The sequence below is a fragment of the Protopterus annectens genome, chromosome 1.part0 (assembly GCF_019279795.1).
Source record: "Protopterus annectens isolate FY-2018-M chromosome 1.part0, PAN1.0, whole genome shotgun sequence".
Lineage (NCBI taxonomy): Eukaryota > Metazoa > Chordata > Ceratodontiformes > Protopteridae > Protopterus > Protopterus annectens.
Genome location: NC_056725.1, coordinates 1,748,239,263 through 1,748,260,361, shown reverse-complemented (window position 1 = coordinate 1,748,260,361; position 21,099 = coordinate 1,748,239,263). Strand labels below are relative to the sequence as shown.

Sequence of the window (21,099 nt, the reverse complement as noted above, 5' to 3'; positions counted from 1 at the left end):
CTGATCTAACTCTTCGTTAGGAAAGAAAGAATTGCTTAAAAGTTAATAAAATGCTGGAAAGTCTTTAGCAGCTTCATTTAGCAACTAGGACTTTCCTAGCATAAGATCCAGTGGACACCCATCCTTTTGTGGTTGGTACTAGCAGGAAGACGTGCACCAACTATGAGTCCGAAGAAATGTATTAAAGGCCTCTGAGTGATTACTGATCAGCAGGACTCTGGGAAGCAAAATCCTGAAAGAGAAATTCCTGAATTATGTTTAAGCTAAACTATGCAGCTTTCAGTACTAATCCATTAGCAATTCTGTGTTCAACAGGAATGATGTGTGGTATCTGAAAATCATATAATCTGCAGCTGAATAATACTGCCATTTCAATAAGATGCTTCACTGATTGTATTAAAGTTGTTCAGTCATTAAAGCAAACACTGCACTGGCACAAGTGTGGTTCTTGTTTACTTTTTAAAAAGCCAAATTCACCTGTGCATTACATCTATGATATAAATTCACAGTATTCCATATAAAGAATACCAGTGTTTGCTGATCTGATTATTTCAACCTGCTTCCATATTCAAGTCCCAGAACTGACAGTGTCTATATCTGCAGAGCTCTGCATTACATCACACCCATACAGGCATACTGGCACACGTATGCATGCAATTTTACTGCATCACTCACTTTCACTGAAGGGTATAGTGTAAAAACAGAAGACAAACTATGTTAATCCTGCTGCTTGATGGCTATATCGAAACTTAGTATATTGACCCATCAAATTTCAGTTCCTAGATCTGCTGCATGGAGTGATATTTATCTGGTTAATACTTAATGTTACTACAGTAAGCTCTCAGTTAACTGGAACTCAAGCAACCGGCAAAAAAAAAAAAATCAAACAAATACAGTACACTTTTTATGTGTTGCAATTTCTGTCCGTCCCCCCCCCCACACCGAAAGGTACATTACATTTTTACATTTTTAGAGTTTTAAAAAGGAGGATAGGAATAAATTCCCCTCGCTCCCCAACCTGAGAACAAGTCAGACCAAACAAATACTATAGAGTGCATTACTTGTCAGGCCTGTTTTTAATAGTAACTCTCAAGCAACCAGAAACTACAGTTATCCGGCATCTACCAATCCCCATGGGTGCTAGGTGACTGAGAGTTTCCTGTAGTTTCTGTTTGTGGGAGCTCTGTTAGACCATATAATTATGAATCATGATACTCATTGCTAACATTTCCAAATGAGCATGCTGACAGTGCTTAAATGGAGTTTGGAGCAGGCACTCATCCTACAGATCTTTTCTGTATTTTCTCTTTCTATTTGCAGATGATGCGCTCTCGTTCTAGATTACATATATACAAACACAGACACAATTACATATATACAAACACAGACACAAACCTGCATACACAGACAGATAAATGTAAAGATTAAATGCAATGAGCAGACTATATATCCAGAATATATTATAATCCATGTCAAGGGAATACTGTGTAGTAAGAAGTGAAAGAAATTCATGTTCCATTAACACTAAGATTACATATCAGACAGTTACTAAAGTCACAATCACATACTAGAAGAAATGCTAAGCCACAGGAATAAGACGCAAATATGGTTACTGTCAAAAACTGCTGCACAATGTTATACCTCTACTTAGAAGTACTTCTTTTAAATATCTCATTGACATCCGGTTAATATATCTGTTTATTCAGACATCTTGCAGTTTTGCTTTAAAGCAGATACGACAGCACATTCTGATTCAGAAGAAAGGGACTACAATCCAAGAAATCCTTAAAATAATTCAGTGATTAACACACCCCACCTCACACAAATCAAGTTTCTTCCTCATCCACCCTGACAATCCTTTCATTTCCCTCCAGGAGTGAGAACAATTACCCCGCTCATTCTTCTATAGCCAAGTGCCAGGCCCTGACAGCAGATTTGTTATTCCATGTGGAAGATGTGGCTTTTTTAGTTCTGCTCCTCCCTCTTCCTTTGATGTGGTTGCAACTTCCACAATGCCTGCTCTCAGTGAACTCTCCTTCCACAATGCCTGCTCTCAGTGAACTCTCCTTCCACAATGCCTGCTCTCAGTGAACTCTCCTTCCACAATGCCTGCTCTCAGTGAACTCTCCTTCCACAATGCCTGCTCTCAGTGAACTCTCCTTCCACAATGCCTGCTCTCAGTGAACTCTCCTTCCACAATGCCTGCTCTCAGTGAACTGTCCTTCCACAATGCCTGCTCTCAGTGAACTCTCCTTCCACAATGCCTGCTCTCAGTGAACTCTCCTTCCACAATGCCTGCTCTCAGTGAACTCTCCTTCCACAATGCCTGCTCTCAGTGAACTCTCCTTCCACAATGCCTGCTCTCAGTGAACTCTCCTTCCACAATGCCTGCTCTCAGTGAACTCTCCTTCCACAATGCCTGCTCTCAGTGAACTCTCCTTCCACAATGCCTGCTCTCAGTGAACTGTCCTTCCACAATGCCTGCTCTCAGTGAACTCTCCTTTGTTCCCACATGCTAATAATGCACAGCATGCCTTGAACCACTTAATGAAGTGTAGCTGTCTAGTTCTATAATGGGAACCAAATGCTGTCCCTTGATATCCCCCCATAGTGGACAAGTCAAGAGTTACCACTCCTGTACCACCTCCTTGTACCAGCTTCTCCAGCACCCAAGCTGCTTGACAAATCCTGACCTCCTAATGCAGCACTCAGGACATTGTCCCTCTTTGTCAGTGGAGCTGGTCTTCACCTTTATACTTTTTGACTAGCAGTAAACATTTTAGCTACTTTCTGCACTTCAGCACCTGACTACACATTCTATGGTACATGCTGCTTACATTACTTGAAAGCTAATGTCAATACTGTATAAATGTCAGCTTCATTTTCTGATTATTCAGCACTCATGAAATGTTGTAAACCTATTAGGTATACTGACCTAGTACTGCAGATCCATTTCTTTTTGCCCACTGTTGAAAATCACAAAACTATACCTCAAAGTAATAATCTGCTGTTTAAGCTACATACTCCATGGCTAGCAAATGCTAACACCATCAGCAGTTTAAATGGTCACTTTCAAGTTTCTTTGGGAGAAATGGTCTATTCATAATAAGTTTTTAAATTGCTTTAGAATTTTTAGGACTTCAGTGATAGTTCTGACTACAAAAACCCCATAGTAACATTTTCTTTGGATACAGGAGTCAAGGTTCTTGTGTATTTCAATGAAATTACTTCCTTAAGAAATTGACCGATTTAATACCCCCTTTATTTCAACTGATTAACCTGGATTATACCCAGCTAGTTTGTGATCTTGCACAGATGTGGTTTGCATGACTGCATGCAATTATTTGTGGTTGGGTCTCACTACATGTTTACTAAAGAAAATACCTTCCTTTTTTCAAGTGCTGACACCTCTTACTTTACAACCCAGAACTTCTATGCATTTTACTTTCTCCATATGCTAGGGGCTTTTTTTCTTTACATCTATTATTCTCTTTACCTGTCTTAGACCATCAAGCCCACCTCCATACCCTACAAACCAATCTTCTGCCCACCTCATGCCCACCATCACCTCATTCCACATCACCGCAAGCAAACTTCTCTTATACCAAACTGTCAGTGCTGATAGGCCACCATCCATTGCTGGCTCTTATTTTGCAGTTATGTCCTAACTCCACCCCCTGTTATACAGCAGGTGACATGCAGTTTTGATACACTCTCTCCCAATGTAGGTTTATGCATTTTGCATACTCGTTATGCCAAGTCATGAAAACAATGGACCTTGTAGGCAAGCCTTGAAATCCCAAGACCCATTTTCCCATACAGTGTCGCTCTGGCAGTGGGGAGTATATCAACCTGTCCACATGACATGGGTAAGCTAGAATCAGCTGATCATTCCCATACTTTGCCAGCTACCTCTACATGCTCAGACAATTCTCAAAGCAAGGCAATATGGGCAGTTCTCATGAATCTATCCCTCTATATTATGTGTCTGACTGCTGTGCAGTGGTTAGTTTTAACTGGCCTGTGGTATCTTTCACCAAGATGCATCATAATGTCTTCATGCTCTGCTATCTGCTTTGAGATTAAGTCACCATTAAACACTGTTGAATACTTGTTTTGTGGTTTCTTCCACTCAGATGCACTGCCTCAAAAGAGCAGTGAATCAAACAGCAGTAATGTGGACAATACCAGAAAGAAAAACAGGCATAAAATGTACCTGCTAATTACACAAACTTTGTCAGTGGGGGTGTAAAGGTGACAGAGTACTTTTACTCATACCTCAATTACATGGAATGACCTCATAGAAACTTTACACATACAATCTGGGCCAGAGATAGAATACAGAAAATGTGAAACTGCAAATTAAGCACTAGAAATACATTCAGACCATCACAGCACTGTTTATACATTTAAAGCTAAAAGAGAAATGGCAGCCATATTGGTGCAAATGGATGATTCATTAATGAAAACTGCATTAAAAAATTCTCTTAGGTGAACACAGTCAGTAAAATTAGTTAGATAAGTACAGTGAACTGAAGAGACCACCAGCTGCAAAAGTTATAATAAAACAAAACATCTTTCTAGTGCAAAACAGAAGTAGTGAAAGCTATACAATACTTGCCTTTTGGATACTTGACAAATTGCAGAATCCTTTTCACAATGTGTTTCAGACACATTGCCACACACATTGATATAGAAGTCATAATCTGTAGTGTTAATTTTGTAGTACTCATCCTTCCTCTTGAGTGGAGACAGGTCAAAAGAAAACCCTAAAAAAAGGCAAGCAGCATTTCACTTAAGAATGAAAAGAACATTGCTAGAGGTGTTATTAAAAACATTCCTGATGCCTTATTTTCACTGTTGGCATTCTGACCTCAAGTTCCTATTAGCATTTGCTGCAAAAGACTACAGTGATTACACATTTTCTCCAACTAAGAAGTCAGAAAAATATGTATAAAATAATTACATACTTGCAATGCAGCAAATTTCAACTGCATTTTCCAGACAGATAGCAATAGGTGTGCAACATGTTTTTTTTTCTGGACTAGATAAAACGTATCAATGAATGTCACTTGCCTGTTACTAGTTTTCTGTGGGATTTCCAAGTTATACACCAGTTACAAATTAGTACACAGCAGTGGCCAGTGACCTCACTTTTGGTTATGCAAGGTCCACTGTTCAATAATGGAACTTTTCTTCTCTGTTTTATTAATAAGGTAGTCAAAAGGTGTCCTTTTCTTTACAATATACCACCTACAGTCCATCGTTTCACAGTCAAGTAATAAGCATACTCTGGTACAAGACAAACGTTCCAGATGGACTATATGTTCTCTCCCTTGAGTTATAACCTAAAGACATCTCCAAACATGGACTATATGTTCTCTCCCTTGAGTTATAACCTAAAGACATCTCCAAACATGGACTATATGTTCTCCCTTGAGTTATAACCTAAAGACATCTCCAAACATGGACTATATGTTCTCTCCCTTGAGTTATAACCTAAAGACATCTCCAAACATGGACTATATGTTCTCTCCCTTGAGTTATAACCTAAAGACATCTCCAAACATGGACTATATGTTCTCTCCCTTGAGTTATAACCTAAAGACATCTCCAAACATGGACTATATGTTCTCTCCCTTGAGTTATAACCTAAAGACATCTCCAAACATGGACTATATGTTCTCCCTTGAGTTATAACCTAAAGACATCTCCAAACATGGACTATATGTTCTCTCCCTTGAGTTATAACCTAAAGACATCTCCAAACATGGACTATATGTTCTCTCCCTTGAGTTATAACCTAAAGACATCTCCAAACATGGACTATATGTTCTCCCTTGAGTTATAACCTAAAGACATCTCCAAACATGGACTATATGTTCTCTCCCTTGAGTTATAACCTAAAGACATCTCCAAACATGGACTATATGTTCTCTCCTTGAGTTATAACCTAAAGACATCTCCAAACATGGACTATATGTTCTCTCCCTTGAGTTATAACCTAAAGACATCTCCAAACATGGACTATATGTTCTCTCCTTTGAGTTATAACCTAAAGACATCTCCAAACATGGACTATATGTTCTCTCCCTTGAGTTATAACCTAAAGACATCTCCAAACATGGACTATATGTTCTCTCCCTTGAGTTATAACCTAAAGACATCTCCAAACATGGACTATATGTTCTCTCCCTTGAGTTATAACCTAAAGACATCTCCAAACATGGACTATATGTTCTCTCCCTTGAGTTATAACCTAAAGACATCTCCAAACAGGGCTGTGATTTTCAATGAAACAAGTGAACAGACCTAAAGTGCTTCTATCCTTATTTGAACATGTTTATGTAATCATTTTAGCAAGGCTTCCCAAAAGCTTCTAATTTCTAACCTACAAATCTTTTTGGGTAGAACCTAAAAGGGTTTTGCAGTGTTTTTAAAGGTTTGCCAAGAACAAGTACCTATTCTGCTGATCTGATCTGTTCGGCTAAACAGGTAAATGTACAGTTTTGTGCACCAATGTACACTATTTCAAAAAAATTGGGGTCAGTAACTGCCAAACGTATGTTCAGTCTCATTCAGAACCTAGAAACAAACAGGTACATCTCTGCAGCATACAGTGCAACCCATCATGGATCTGCAGTGGCACCACTACAACAGCAAAGCATGGACTGAACAGAGAGCAACGAAAAAGCTGAAATGCCAGACTGTATCTCTTATGCATCCTGGGATGCATGACAATGTGGTACTCCATCATATATGGGCAATCAGAAGCAGCCAGCCTACTTGAGTATAATGCAATGGTGGAGTTTCATGCTAGCTCCAGCAATAACGCAGCAGATGCTAGGCTGCGTTGTCTGTAGTTTATACATAATTTCTGTCAGAAGTGGAGCTACTGATAAGAAGATAGAATTCAATGGTTGGTAGAAGTGCTCTTTCTTGCCAGCGGCAATCCTGCTCTGTTCAGTAAGTAGGCTGGAAATGCTGCTCCATTCATTCAGCACTAGGTGAAATTTTATTTCTAACAATGTGTATGTGAGTGAAGAAAGTAAGTGATGGGTGCACCTGTACCCCAAGATATATTATGCTCTGTAACAGTTTTTACAAGTCCATCAACAGAGCAATCAAAGCGCCAGATGTCACTACATAAGCTGTAAATTTTGCGTGTTTGTCAAACAAATGCAAGCATTATGGCTATCACTCTTCATGAAAACTATTTACAGAAGACATAATTTTACTTTTGTTTTAATAAAAGCTTGATTTGAAAAATAAGGACAGACACCAAAAAAAGTTACATGTTAAGAAAAACAAAAATTAGTACCTAGAAGAAGCACATTTCCAGAAAGTATCTGAGACCAGTAGACACTGCACAAACACATAGGCATAGCAAGAAGGATGTAATCAGCTAGTGTGTGGTGAAAGACAATGGCCATTGTAGGCAAGTACATACCCATGGTCTACCAGCATTATCCTTCAAGCATTAGGACTAACTAGAACAGTTTCTGCTTTTCTAGTACTTGGTTATCCAAAGATATAATAACCTTACCCATTGTACATGCTTTACAGCAACCTATCTTACTAAAAATACATCACTAAAACATTTTCTAGTACTGCTAGTTTTCATGGGTAAACACAAATCTAAACTAATCAAAGCCTGGCAACACAGCACAGAGGGAAGTCCTAACTCTGAGCCCAGTGACCAGAGTTCAGTTACTGGCCCCATCACTGGAGGAGCCAGGCAAACAGGAGAAGAGAAAAAGGGCATTTGCTTCACCTGGGAATAGGGAAGGGTGCCTGCAATTAGGAGCAAACAGAGTAGGTGCAATTTCTGTAGCACAGACTGGGGAAACAACCTGCTGTGCTTTGAAGTCATGGGCAGGGGTGCTTGATGGCAAAAGAAGCAAAGGACCATCGATCCCTGATAGTCCACTGCATACCTCGTTTCTCTTGTGCAGCCCAGTGTGCACAGGGATACATGTCTACAAAAATGAAAAAAAAAACAGTGAACCACCACTGATGGCTGCAAAAATGATGGTCCTTCTCAGCTGACTGTCATCATCAGTGGAGACGAAAAACTGGTCATCTGATTAAGACAGTGGTAAAGATTAGCAGTTAGGAGGGCAAATGAGACAAAAATGTAGATTAATCAGTAAACCTATCAACAAATGCAGTTCTCAGTTCATGTTCTCTTATGAGGATATCTGTAAGAAGAGCAACTTTTGCTCAAGATTTAGCTTTTTATGACCCAAATAATACATATCAGACTTGTCTATGCTGCTTAACAAATGTCTTCATGTTAAGTTTCAAAACAGTTATTACTCCCACTAAACACTCTGCATGTTTTTACTAACACATGCATTTGCTTAAATATCAGAAATATACTGTTAACCAGCTGACCAGCTTACAATTACTTTGCAATACTTTTCCAGGTCTTTTCTTTCCATCTTCATGTAAAGTAAGTGATTCCAGTTTTGCATCTAATATGCTTACCTGCCTGCGCATCAGACACCCTGCAGTTATCTCCTTCTGTTTTAGACAAAACACAAGCTGCCGCAGTATGCCACTCAAACTCGTACAAGCACTGGTCGTAACTAGTGCTCGTGAACAATGGAGCACTTTCTAGGTCACCTACAAAGATAACAAAATCATAAGTTCAATTCACCATTAAAACTTTTGTATGCATGTCATTTAGAAAATAGTTTGAGTCAGCTGAACCGATCCCACTAAACCCCTGTTAACAGTTCAGTAACAGTTCATATATATGAATTCAATGGAAGACTACCAGTTTTCCAATTCCAAATCCACTTAAGTCATCCCACCATCATTTTAAAAGGCTTCATTGAGTCCAGGAAAAAACTCTGCATTCAGGCATAACTGCTATTTAAGCTCCTGTACTTGTAGTTTGCAGTCAGCATCTCCAAAAAATTCTTCTAACTTGTTCAAGTACAAGTAATGTGAACATGGTAAAGTTGGGGCAAACTGTGCTATGTTTCCCCAAAGCATTCTAGTGGTCCTTGTTTCTGATAGCAAAGTTATGTTCCTTGATTCTGCCGCTGAGTCTGTGAACAGTTTTACCAACAAAGAAACAAGAACATGTAGAACAGACAGGACAAGAAACAACCATAGTTGAGTTACAATGAAAATAGTTAGAAAAAGACACTTTCTTATCACCATGAGAAAAAGCATAAAACTTTCCATTGAATATGTAGTTACAACAAATACATTTGCCACATCTGTGTATATTAATGTGTTTAGAATTATCTGATAAGGGTGACAAGTGAAAAGGAAGATCGTTTGCCACATCTGTGTATACCACTGTGTTTAGAATTGTCTGATAAGGGTAACAAGTGAAAAAGAAAATCTTTATTCTCAAAAAAAAAAAACCTTCAAATTCTTAGTTCTTTTATAAGAAAACAAAGGCTCCTTACCTAGAGTAAACATAATATTAGGATCACTTATAATGATCTTCCAATTGTTCAATACAATCTCTCTAAGGGCTTTCATATCCCTACCAACTGGTAAGGGGAAACTCAATGAATGCTCAGACAAAGTAGCATGTTTAGAATTGTTAACTGGCACAAAACCAAATCTTAAAATAGGTTTAAACTTGGTGTACCTTTCAGACCGAATTTTGCTTCTGACAGAATTAATTAAGCCTAAAGGGTAATTCTTTTGTAAGAATAACTGAGTGAGAAAATTAGACTCTCTCTCTCAAAGGCATCATCATTACTAGTTAACCTTGAAACTCTTATAAATTGCCCCTTGAGAACATTCTGTTTCATGAAAAAAGGGTGAGAACTATTGAAATCAAGGTAATTGTTTCTGAACGTCTCCTTCCTATGTACAGTGGAAGAAAATCACATCTTTTGTTTATCAATGGAAATGTTGGTATCTAAAAAAAGAAACTGAGTCACCATAGTTAGCAATTACAAACTGTAAGAAACCAATACTTTCAGAGGGGGGATTCCAGAAATGCCTTGAGTTGACTTACATTACCCTCCCAAACAAAAAAGATATCATCTATGCATCTCCTATAAAATGTAATCAAGTAGAACCCTGGCAAATGTATTAAAGTGTCCAGTTCCCACTCACTCAAAACCAAATTAGGAAATGCTGGGGCCATTTTCGATCCCATGGCCACTCCTCTTACCTGTCGATAAATGTTATTAAAATGGAAAAAATTATGTTGCAAAACTAAAGACATGAGGGTATTCAAGGTTTCAATTTTCTTTCTAGGAAACTTCACATATTTGAATAGTAATTGCTTAACATAGTTTAAACCATCACTGTGATGGATTCTGGCATATAAAGCTACAACAACTAAGGTAACAAGAATAAAAAAATTCCAGGAATCCCTAATATAGTAAGGGGTGGCTTGGACTATAGGATTTAAAACAAAATCTATGTAATGTGCTATACATTCAGTCTTGGAACGTTTATTAGAAACTATTAATCTAAAAGGAGGATAACTAACATTCTTGTGCATCTTCGGGATACCAAATAATTTAGCTAAACTGGGATTAGGGGACAACATGAATTGGAACTCATCCTCAGTAATACTTTGATCCTCTACCAAAGACTTTAAAGTATAGTCTATATGTTCAAAATGTTGGTATACTGCTTCCAGTGTAACATTTTCATAACAATCATCATTAATCAAGTTATCAGTTATTTTATATTGATCCATTACCACAATACCAGTCCTCTTGTCTGCTTTCATGACTCTCAAATTGTCATCTTGTGAAAGATCAATATGAGCTTTCCTTTCATAATCAGTTAAATTAAACCATTTTTCTTTGGATTCAGAAAAAAGAGTATTCCCAACATCATCCTCACATACTCTTAAAAAGGTAGTCAGTGTATTGTTTATCCTCACATACTCTTAAAAAGGTAGTCAGTGTATTGTTTAAAAGGGTGTTGTAAAGACTCCTTTTCTTAGGAATGAATAAGTCCAATTTGTTTTTATGAGACACAGAAACAACAGGGGATTGAGTGCTTTGTGTGCCAATGTTATATTCATCGAAGTTCGGCTTCAAGTTTAACTTCCTAGTGTATAATCTGAGGTCTAACAAAAGACTAGACAAGTTAGCCCTTTGTGCAAGGATAAATGTGAATCCTTTGCACAAACACTCTCAAATGGTTCTCAGATAATACATTACTAGACAAACTGAAAACAGAAGTATGAACTGAGTCACTAATATCACATTAAGAGACACCATAAACATCAGAAAGACCATCTCCAGGAGTAACACTTTCATAAATAATATTGTAGACAGAAGACCTCAAATCAGAGTCTGTATTTATCTGCAGCTGCTCCTTGTGACCATGTATCTAAGGTGGCAATTGGAAGAATCAGGACCCTCTCACTCTCCCTCTGTTTTTTTCTGCTGTAATTCAATAGTTGTGTGTTTTCTTGAGGTGCATCCCTTTCTTGCTCTAAAAAAAGAGGTTGAGGGGCCATTTTCAACATTAGATGGATTCTCTGTGAAAGTGATATTAAGAGGAGCAGGAAAGACCTGAGGAGAATGAGAAACAGACTGTTAACCTGCAGCATTTCCAGAACCTAGTAACACTAAAGAAGGAGATGTACTAGGCAACACCGTTTACAAAGGGAGCAGAAGTGGAAGGTTGCTGAATATTGGAAGTGGAAAGTCACTGAAAAATAGACCCTCTTGGTCTAGAAATAGAATCTAAAGTATTTACAGGTATGACTGAGTTAAAAGTTGACTGCCCTTCATTAACTAAGATGTAGAGATTCGTATTAGACTCTATTCATACCAAAAGAAGGTGATGCTTTTGACAAACCTATGCTAAAAGGAAAAGGTGTTAAATATTGGTGATGCTAGGATATTTTCAAAAAATGACTACACACTTTCTTCCACAAAAGAGGAAAAGTGTATCCCAATCACTAATATCTGTCATGTGGTAGGTTAAGATTCAAAGGTCAATATGCATAGGTCTTTAGAATATTTTTTTCCAGGTGGGTTGAAATCATATGTAGAAGGTAGAACTAGCTTTTGAGGAGATAAAATTTAGTCAACAGAACTCTGGTTACAAAGGTGGAAAGGGCTTCTTTTTTATCACCTTTATTACAGTAGCACTTAAAGACATAGACACTAATATATTAATAGAAAAGAAAGAATATTAATATTTTTTCCATTCACACACATTATAGTTTACACTTTTTCTTTCTTTGTAACAAATATTTTTCAAAATAGCATTATATAAATCGCTCAGTTTTTGCCTTCCCTTCACCCCCCCGAACATCATTATGTATGTATTGTTCCCCAAACTGCATTTTTATGTAATGTGTGCCTTTCATTTTCTAAACATCCCTCTTCCAGTTTATCTTTTTTACAACATTCAATATTTCAAATACACTTGGCTTAGATTTTGATTTCCATTTTCTAGTAGCTACTTTTTTGGCAGAAAATAGAATTAAACTCAATAAAGCCTTACCATGTCTAGGCAATTCAGATCCTTTGTCCAGCTCAAAAGATGAATTTCCTTAGTTACAGCCATTTGCTCCTCCAATATTTCTGACAGAGCACTCTCTAGGGAATTTTAAAATCTGATAGGTCATTATATTCCCTGAAAATATGTTCCCAGTTATCCCTCGTTTCCCCATGACACCTCCAACATGTGCTGTCTACCTGAGGAAAATGTCTTTGAAGCCTGCTTTGGATATAAAAATACCTATGCAAACATTTCCAAGCAAAAATCATAGACCTTCTGGACTCTGTTGTATACGTGAGCCATACATACATCCTCCTGTTTTTCCCTTGTAAATTCTTTCCTAGTCTCTCTTCTCAAGCTTTTCTAATCTTCTCTGATTGAGTCTTACAGTTAACATGCAATATTTTATATGCCCAATTAATTACCCTATTTGTAAAAGCAGCTTGTATTCTAGAAGTGACTAAAAATTTTACCAGGGCAGGTCTTTCACTTAGGACTTCCCCTCATACCTCTCAACTTGGAAACATCAAAATTCTGGACAAGTCCCATGAAAAATAGGTACAAATCTGTACGGTGATTAACATACAATTTGCATACATAATTATGTAACCCCACCCACTTCAATGGAATTGTGGGATGCCAACTTTCAAATGCAAACTGAACAAAATATGGCCCCACTCTAGACCGTGTAGTAAATTATTTTTTTAATGTGCAGCAGATAAAGTGTTTAAATTTACTGTTTTGAACATTTTTCCAGTAAGCAATGAAACAAAATGCATGAACCAATAATGACAAAACTGCCCAATTCAGAACATTTAAATTCCATCATAAAAGTCTACTCAAAACTTCTACAATCCACCAGTATCAGTAAATATGCACAATATCTGCAGAAGTACAAGTCATCTAATAATTCCACATTCACAAGATCTGTAAGATTTGTAACTAATGAGGTTGATGCTAGCAAACAACTTAATTTCATCTACAAATAAAGTGCCTGTTGGTGTTGCCCTTGAGGAATAAACTGCCTATGTTACATACATTAAAAAAAATGATAACATAGTAATATTGCCATAGGAAATGCATGGCAAACTGATAATAGGTTCATAGTTACTAGGTATCTCCACCAAAGAGGACATTCTCAGGACTGCAGCATTCCACCCCCTTTAAAAGTACAGCACACAGTACACTATCAGCAATCCATTTACATACTGTGGGAGTAGAACCCACAGCCTTCTGCATCAAAAGCAAGTATTCTACCGGTTATGCTACTAACCACATGAACAAACTTGGCATAAACAGCACTAAACTTCTCTACCCTTGAAGAACTATGTAGGCTGCAGCACAAGAAATCTGGAAACACCCAAACTTTATTGGGGAAGGGACAAAAGCCCAAAACCGGGGGGGGGGGGAGAAGATATTTTTAAACACTGCTTGTATAATCTTAAAAAAAGTTGCTAGAATAGTGTGTTTTGTGTTACCATGCATTAGCATTTCCTTTAAAATAGGAAGACTGAAACTTACATGGCTATTTAGTGAATTCAGTTTAACTTCTCACTGACTTGCCAGAAAACCACAAATTTTAAGAGGAACAGACCAAAAGTAGGAGCCAAACATTCCATAAAACTTTGGACAGTTGAGAACTATGGCTAACTCTTTGAATCACAAGTGGTTGTATGGGTAGAGACTTGAGGCTTTTGCTACCTATACCTAAGATACTGGGTTTGAGTCTGAGTAACTCTAACCAGCAGTCATAGCTAACTGTGGCATTACACACACACAAAGAAGGCATCCTGCTTATATAAAAGGACAACACACATGTAAAAGCATCCTGCTTATGTAAAAGGACAACACATACATAAAGGCATCCTGCTTATGTAAAAGGACAGTTCAGGCATTCTGCTAAATAAAGTTTAACACACATCTCTATTCAGCTGTTAAATATATGAAAGTAATATTCTGCTAAAGTAGAGAGAAAGTTCAACACACATCTCTAATCAGCTCTTAAATATGAAAGTATGTAATCTCCTGCCATTTCTCCCGCCCAGGCCATTAAGGTAAAGGCATCCTTCTTAACATACAATCATGTAATCTCCTGCTGACAAGTTCAGCTGTTAAATATCTCCTGGAAAAGGCATGCTAAACTAAAAAGAAAGTTCATGTCTCCGCCAACAAGCACAATTTCACACACCCATTCTGCTAAAGAAAGTTAATTTCTCTGCTGACAAGCACAGCTTACATATAAATCAGGTAATCATTCTCCTGCCGTGTTTCTCCCACTCAGACAGTTCAGCCGTTAAAGTAAAAGGTAAAGCCATCCTGCTTAAGGGAGTAATCTCCTGCCGACAAGCACAGTTCAGCTGTTAAAATGTCCTGGAAAAGGCATGCTAAAAAGTTCATTTCTCTGCAGAAAAGCACAGTTACGTAGTCCGCATACCCATTCTGGCATTCTGCTAAAGTAAAAAAGTTACAAACCACGAACTTTAAACTGAGAAATATTATTGAAATAGTCGTTAACAGATTCAAATAACAGACAAACTGACAAAAACAATTGTCAGTTTGTCTGAAGAAGTCTAACTGAATCTGTTAACGCTTAACTTTATTTCAATAAAAGCCTCAAAGTAAAAGTTACTTTCTCTGCCGACAAGCACAACTTAAATATAAATTAAGAAATCATTTTCCTGCCATGTTTCTCCCGCTTAGACAGTTCAGCTGTTAAAGTAAAAGGTAAAGGCATCATGCTTAAGTGAGTAATCTCCTGCCGATAAGCACAGTTTAGCCATTAAATATCTCCTGGGGATGGAAAAGGCATGCTAAAGTAAAAAGCAAGTACACTGTACAGCCAGACAGATAAAAACACAATACACCTCTATTAAGTAAAAGCATCCTGCATGCTTAAGCAACAGTTCAGCCGTTAGGCAGGTAGAAACACGCAATCAAATAAATTAACACAGCGTTACCCATTTAGGTAAAATGCATTGATTGTATAACTTAATTTAATAGTTGCTGTTTTACCTGGGCTGGAGGAGGAGCTGAGCTGGGGGAAGGCTGCCTGCAGACATTAAATAAGTAAACTAACTTGTGCTGTTTGTACTGTAAGGAGGAGCCTAGGGGAAGAAAGCTACGGCATGCACTCACCACTCACATACTAGTCTGCAATACTGCATGCCCGATGACATGGAGTTTTGTTAAAAACACACACAGCCTAGGAAATTCAGAATTTGGCACCCCAATATTTTGCCCTCAAAATCATGGTTGAGAGGTCTGCTTCCCCTACCACTTTCTCTTTGCCTACACTCTTGTATCAATTCCTTGATAGGGAAGGCAGTCTCTAACCTGCAGTTCAAACAACTTCTTGGCCTCATCCTACGCTATTACCTTTCCCTCTCTAGTAATTTATTCCCAATACACTGGTTCCTTATCCAGTTTTATCCAGTAAATTGCAGCCCCCTCTTTCCAATGTTATTTGCCTCCTACTTACAGACATCCTTACTGGCAAACGTTTCCATTTTCCATTCATGTGTTGACTTAGTTCTTAGAATATGTTTTCTGAATATAATATTCTGTAAGGGAGTTATTATTCTCCTTGTGGCTCTGCAGCCAACATTTCACTCTCCTTATTTCTTGAACAACCTCAACTTCATCACAATCCCTTTCCACTTTAAATTATAACCTGTTTGTGCTGTTTATTCAAACTTTAACTGTGTTGCCTCTAAAGTATCCTTTCAAATCAGGTAATCCTAAATTACCTTGGTTTTATTGGTAGGATCAACTTACCCCACTTCACTCTTGCCCTCTTTCTCTCCCAGAGAAATTCCTTCAGGTCTTTATTATTGTACAAAACTTCTGAGATTGATAAAAACATGCCTGACCTGTACACAAAACTAAAGGAATTGAAACATTTTCATTACTTGCATCTTACTATACATATGCATAAACAAGGGGTTCCAGTTTCTCAGGTTTATTTTGTATAGTCTCTTTCCACACATCCTTATCTGACATAACAGAAGCCTTTTTAATGTGTGCTCCTAAATATTTCATCTTATGTCTTCATAAAAATGGGTATTACTGAGCCAAGTCATGAGTAGGTATATAATTTATAACTACAGCCTTTGTTTTATTTCATCTTCATTAATTTTTATATTATGAAAAGATTAGAAACCGTCTCAAAATGTTCCACAATATCAATTTGTCCATTTTGGGATTTATCAGGTACAAAGTATCATCTGCAAATGAAGTCAACTTTTCTTGATTACCATACCAGTTACACGCTTGGATTTCCGAATTCCTTTTTTTCTTTGCCAGTGGCTCTAAAAATATGAAGAAGACAGCAAAGGGGAAAGAGGACACCACTGCTTGTCTCCTCTGTTCAAACATAACTCATCGGAGAGCACACATTCTTGCTTCCAACTCTTCATATATCCTCCCAATTCACCTTATTATTATAACAGTGTTAAGAGAAAAAGTTTTAAAACATACTGTTATTTGTCTTTTTCCTGTTCTTGCAAAATGAACATGTTATTTGTTGGGATATGCCTATCAAAGATGGGCCTCATCTGTGAACAAAATGCAGCATTGCTTATGAACCTGAATGATATCTGTTTTCTTCATTTCAGAATAAAGAGATTTGGTTATAGCTCAGTGAAGCCAGGGATAAGGACGCACGGCCGAGTAAGAGTTAATTTACTGGGGCAGGTTGTGTGTCCTGGAAAATTTGAGCTACCATTGTTGAATTGAACATTCTGTACTTCTTGAACATTCTGTACTAGCTGTGCGTTTGAGGTAATTTGTGATAAACATGTTTATCCTATATGTTTTTCATAGCCAACTGTCAATGGTCAGAAATGTAACAAAAAGTTGTTTTGCTTGCAGTATAAAAGTTGATGTCAGTAAACAAGTTGATCAGATCAGAGGAGTTGAAAAACATGCTGGGTTAATCTGGTTAACTGTTAATAAAGGAAAATTCATCACCTGAGGCAGATGTGACTCATTTGAATTTTTTCTTCTGACATTTTGGTCCTTCGGACCGGAAACCTCTATGAAGATACGGATCAGACCGACAGAGAGACCGAAAAACCTGTGCAGGTGAGGGTTTCTCATCTTAAGATTCCCTCGACTGAAAGCCCTCCGACTGATTTGTCGTTGAGAGGAGGCCGGCCGCTCTCTGATCCCTATCTGAGGGACGGTTTCTGAATGAAAATGGGAAACGGAGTCTCATCTGGTTCAGGTAGGATGAAAAATAAATTTCTTTTAATTTAATCTTGTCGACAAGGTTTTATTTTTAGTTAAGGATGGGTAGGATTACTTGTTAAGATTATTTTGTTAAGGTCACCCATTAAGATAGTCCCATTTTATAATAAGCCCTGTAAAATAATTTTTGATACAGTCCTAAATACCTAAAAAAAAAAAAAAAGAAGGTAAAATAAGAAATCTAGGGGAAACATGGGTTCGAGTTGCTGCAAGTGTGAGAGTGATGCCTGTTTAAATGTTGATGCTAAGTATATGAAAGGTTTAAACAAAAATAATGTTAAATTTTTGAAAAAGTGGAAGCCGAGATATGATTTTGATGGTACACTGAATAAGAATGCCTGTGCAAAATTGGTTAGAGATTTGAAAAGAGATGCGGGAACTAGAACTAAAAAAACAAAGACAATTGGGATTTCCCCAAGCACAAAAATGGTTAGAAGAGGCAAATAAACGAGCTATAAAAGAAAAACAGTGCCAGGAAAAAGAAAAAATAAATCAAAAGGGATCACTGGTGCCAAGTGGAAAAGTAGCTTTATTTTTAGATAAGGAAGATGATAATACAGTTTGTGCGGTACAAAGGCAGGCAACTGCTCCACCGTATGGGGAAATTGCTGCTGCTGTACCGGCGGAACCTCCTCAATATCAGTCTGAAGATGTGGGATCTGTACAGCAGGGTGGGTTATTGACTGCTCAAGGAAATGTTGTGACCCCTCCAATTTACCCGCAAATTCCCATAGTACCCAAGGTTGCTTTGCAACAGGTAGACCAACCTATGCAGTTAAGGTCGGGACCAGCAGGGCAAGGACGTTGGGCCATTAAACTTTCTGACCACTCAGAAGCCCTTCCCTTAATACAAGTTGCAAACCCACAAGCAGGGGATGTTGGAGAAGAGCCAACTATTTTAGTTTATCGTCCCTGGGCTAGCGAGGATATAAAACGAGCTATGGATGGTATTCCTCATCCCAAGGTTAATTTTCAAACGTTTTCTGAGGACATAGTTGGTATGCGTTTAAGTTATCATCTAAATGGTTTGGAAGTAGAACAAGTAGTGCGACAAATCCTGGGTCCAGATTGGCACTTAGTTTGTGGTGCTTGGACATGTAAGGCAGATGACAGCACTACATTAAAGCATAATTCTGGGGTGTTAGACACGCGAGTCACTGATCTGTTGAAGAGAATTTCTGATAAGTGGCGTCCAAGAGCAGATTGGACAGTAATAAATCAGTGCATCCAAAATGATGATGAATCTGTAGATCGCTATATTGTAAGACTGACAGAAGTATTCAATAACCATTGTGGAATGATGATTCCGCTGGATCAGACTACTGACAGTCCGTACGAACAGCAATTGAAAAACGCTTTTCTTAAAGGTTGTAAGGCTCCGATAAATAGTTTTATAACTAAGCATATGGTTGATCACAGAACATGTAGACTGCAACCTTTGTCTGAATATGCATGGCATGCTGAGCGACATTTCAATTTAAAAAAGAAAGTACAAGTGTTAGCAGTAGGGGATGATGTTGGTATATTTTTGGTACAGGACCAAAGGAGGCAAGGGCGCCGTGGTGGCGTACAAAGACGTGGGGGCCCGAAATGGGACACGTCAAATAAACCGGGTGGACATTCAGAGGAATATGAGGGGAGGTTAAAACGTGGAGAATGTTTTAAATGCGGTAGACGTGGGCACTTTGCTGCTGACTGCAAAGAGTGGCAACACCCCCCACAGCTTATGAGCAAGGGCTCCACATGACTATGTGATAGTAAAGGAAGGCGCCAAATTCATTATTGTGATTATTGTAGAGAAGAAAAAAGCGAGAATGATTGTGATGATGATGAGGCAGACACTCTCTGCGATGAATGTCAGGAAATTAAGGAAGGGCGGGATTGTGACTGTGAAGTCATAAACCTGGCAAATTTGGGTATTGCTATGCATATGGATCAAAAACCCATGATAGAGTTTTTAGTTGAGGGACAGAAAGTGGAGTTTTTATGTGATTCAGGTGCATTGCGTACACGTTTGGGTCCAGCAGTTCTACCCCCGAACTGCGAAACAGATGAGTTTGTCCTTGTTAAAGTGGCAAACGGGAAAATCTATAAGGAACCACTGTCTCATCCTCTATTGTTCACAGATCCGCAAACAAACCAAACTGTTAGGTGTAGGGTAATTATATCGAAAGTTTGTCCAGTTAATTTGCTGGGAAGAGATTTGATGCATTTGTTTGAAATAGCGGCAATTCCCACACCTAAAGGCATTGAGGCGAAAAGGTTGGCGAATGGCTTGGTGGTACAAGGAGTACAAGACTTGTTTTACTGGTATAGCTAGGACTTGATTTCAAACGAGCCGGGGAGGGTTGATACAGATTTGATCAACCTAGCTTTAAGTAAATCTAGGAGCGGGTCACCACAGGTTGCGGCGCACTTACATTGTACTATGTACTACAGACAGGCCCCTGGTCCGGATAAAGAATTTGAAAAAGAATTCTTTAGGCACAAATGTGCAAGGATAATTTTGAATGATATGTTTTGGGATAAGCAAGGTAATACAGTAGTGACCTGTACTTTGATTACGGAAATGAGTTCTTTATATCGCTCAGGTTATAGCCCACATATTTCAATTACCAAAGCAGTGGGGACACATTGGGTAGATTTGGCGAAAAAGGTAACAAATTGGGACACAATGTCCGAAAGTCAGTTGAAGGATCAACAGATTCAGGTACAAAGATTAAATTGGGTGACTTGGGCACAACCAAATGGCATGACAAATCCTCCTAACTCAAGAGGAGGCTAGTGCGTTAAGTGCCTTACCTGTAGACTTATGGTCAAAAGGTAAAGGGGATGTAGGGCTGATGAAAACAGCAGGTATAGTTTGTATAACTCCAAAGTCAGGTTTTAGACCTCGTAAGCACCAATACCCACTAAGTAAACATGCAGAGGAAGGAATTAAGCCAGTCATTGAGCAGCTAAAACAGGTGGGAATTCTTGTTGAATGCCCAGATTCACCCTGCAATACTCCGTTGTTTCCTGTGAAGAAACCGGATGGGTCATGGAGGTTGGTTCAGGATTTACAGGCAGTTAATTCGGCTGTGATCCCAAGAGCACCGGTGGTCCCTGACCCCTATACATTACTTAATGATTTATTACCTCAGCACAGATATTTTTCTGTCATAGATATAAGCAATGCCTTTTTCTCCATACCACTACATAAGGAGAGTAGACTTTGGTTTGCATTCACTTATCAAGGTAAAAGATACACCTACACCAGATTGCCACAGGGCTATTGTGAGAGTCCGACAATATTCGCACAAGAAATGGCTGCGAATTTAGCTCAGTTTGTTCCCCCAGAGGGAAGCCAGGTTCTGTTGTATGTAGATGATATTTTGTTGGCCTCACCCATGCAGG

At 38.3% G+C, this 21,099-nt stretch overlaps 1 protein-coding gene across 1 annotated transcript in view; it reads right to left on the bottom strand.

Moving 5' to 3' along the window:
* IGF2R (insulin like growth factor 2 receptor) overlaps positions 1-21,099 on the bottom strand; it is a 2,372,344-nt gene that overhangs the window by 1,476,324 nt on the left and 874,921 nt on the right. The window contains exons 14-15 of the mRNA XM_044074918.1: positions 8,491-8,628; positions 4,622-4,769 (exon numbers count right to left, since the gene is read on the bottom strand). Coding sequence (XP_043930853.1) covers positions 4,622-4,769; positions 8,491-8,628 — 286 coding nt within the window. The remainder of the gene's footprint in view (positions 1-4,621; positions 4,770-8,490; positions 8,629-21,099) is intronic.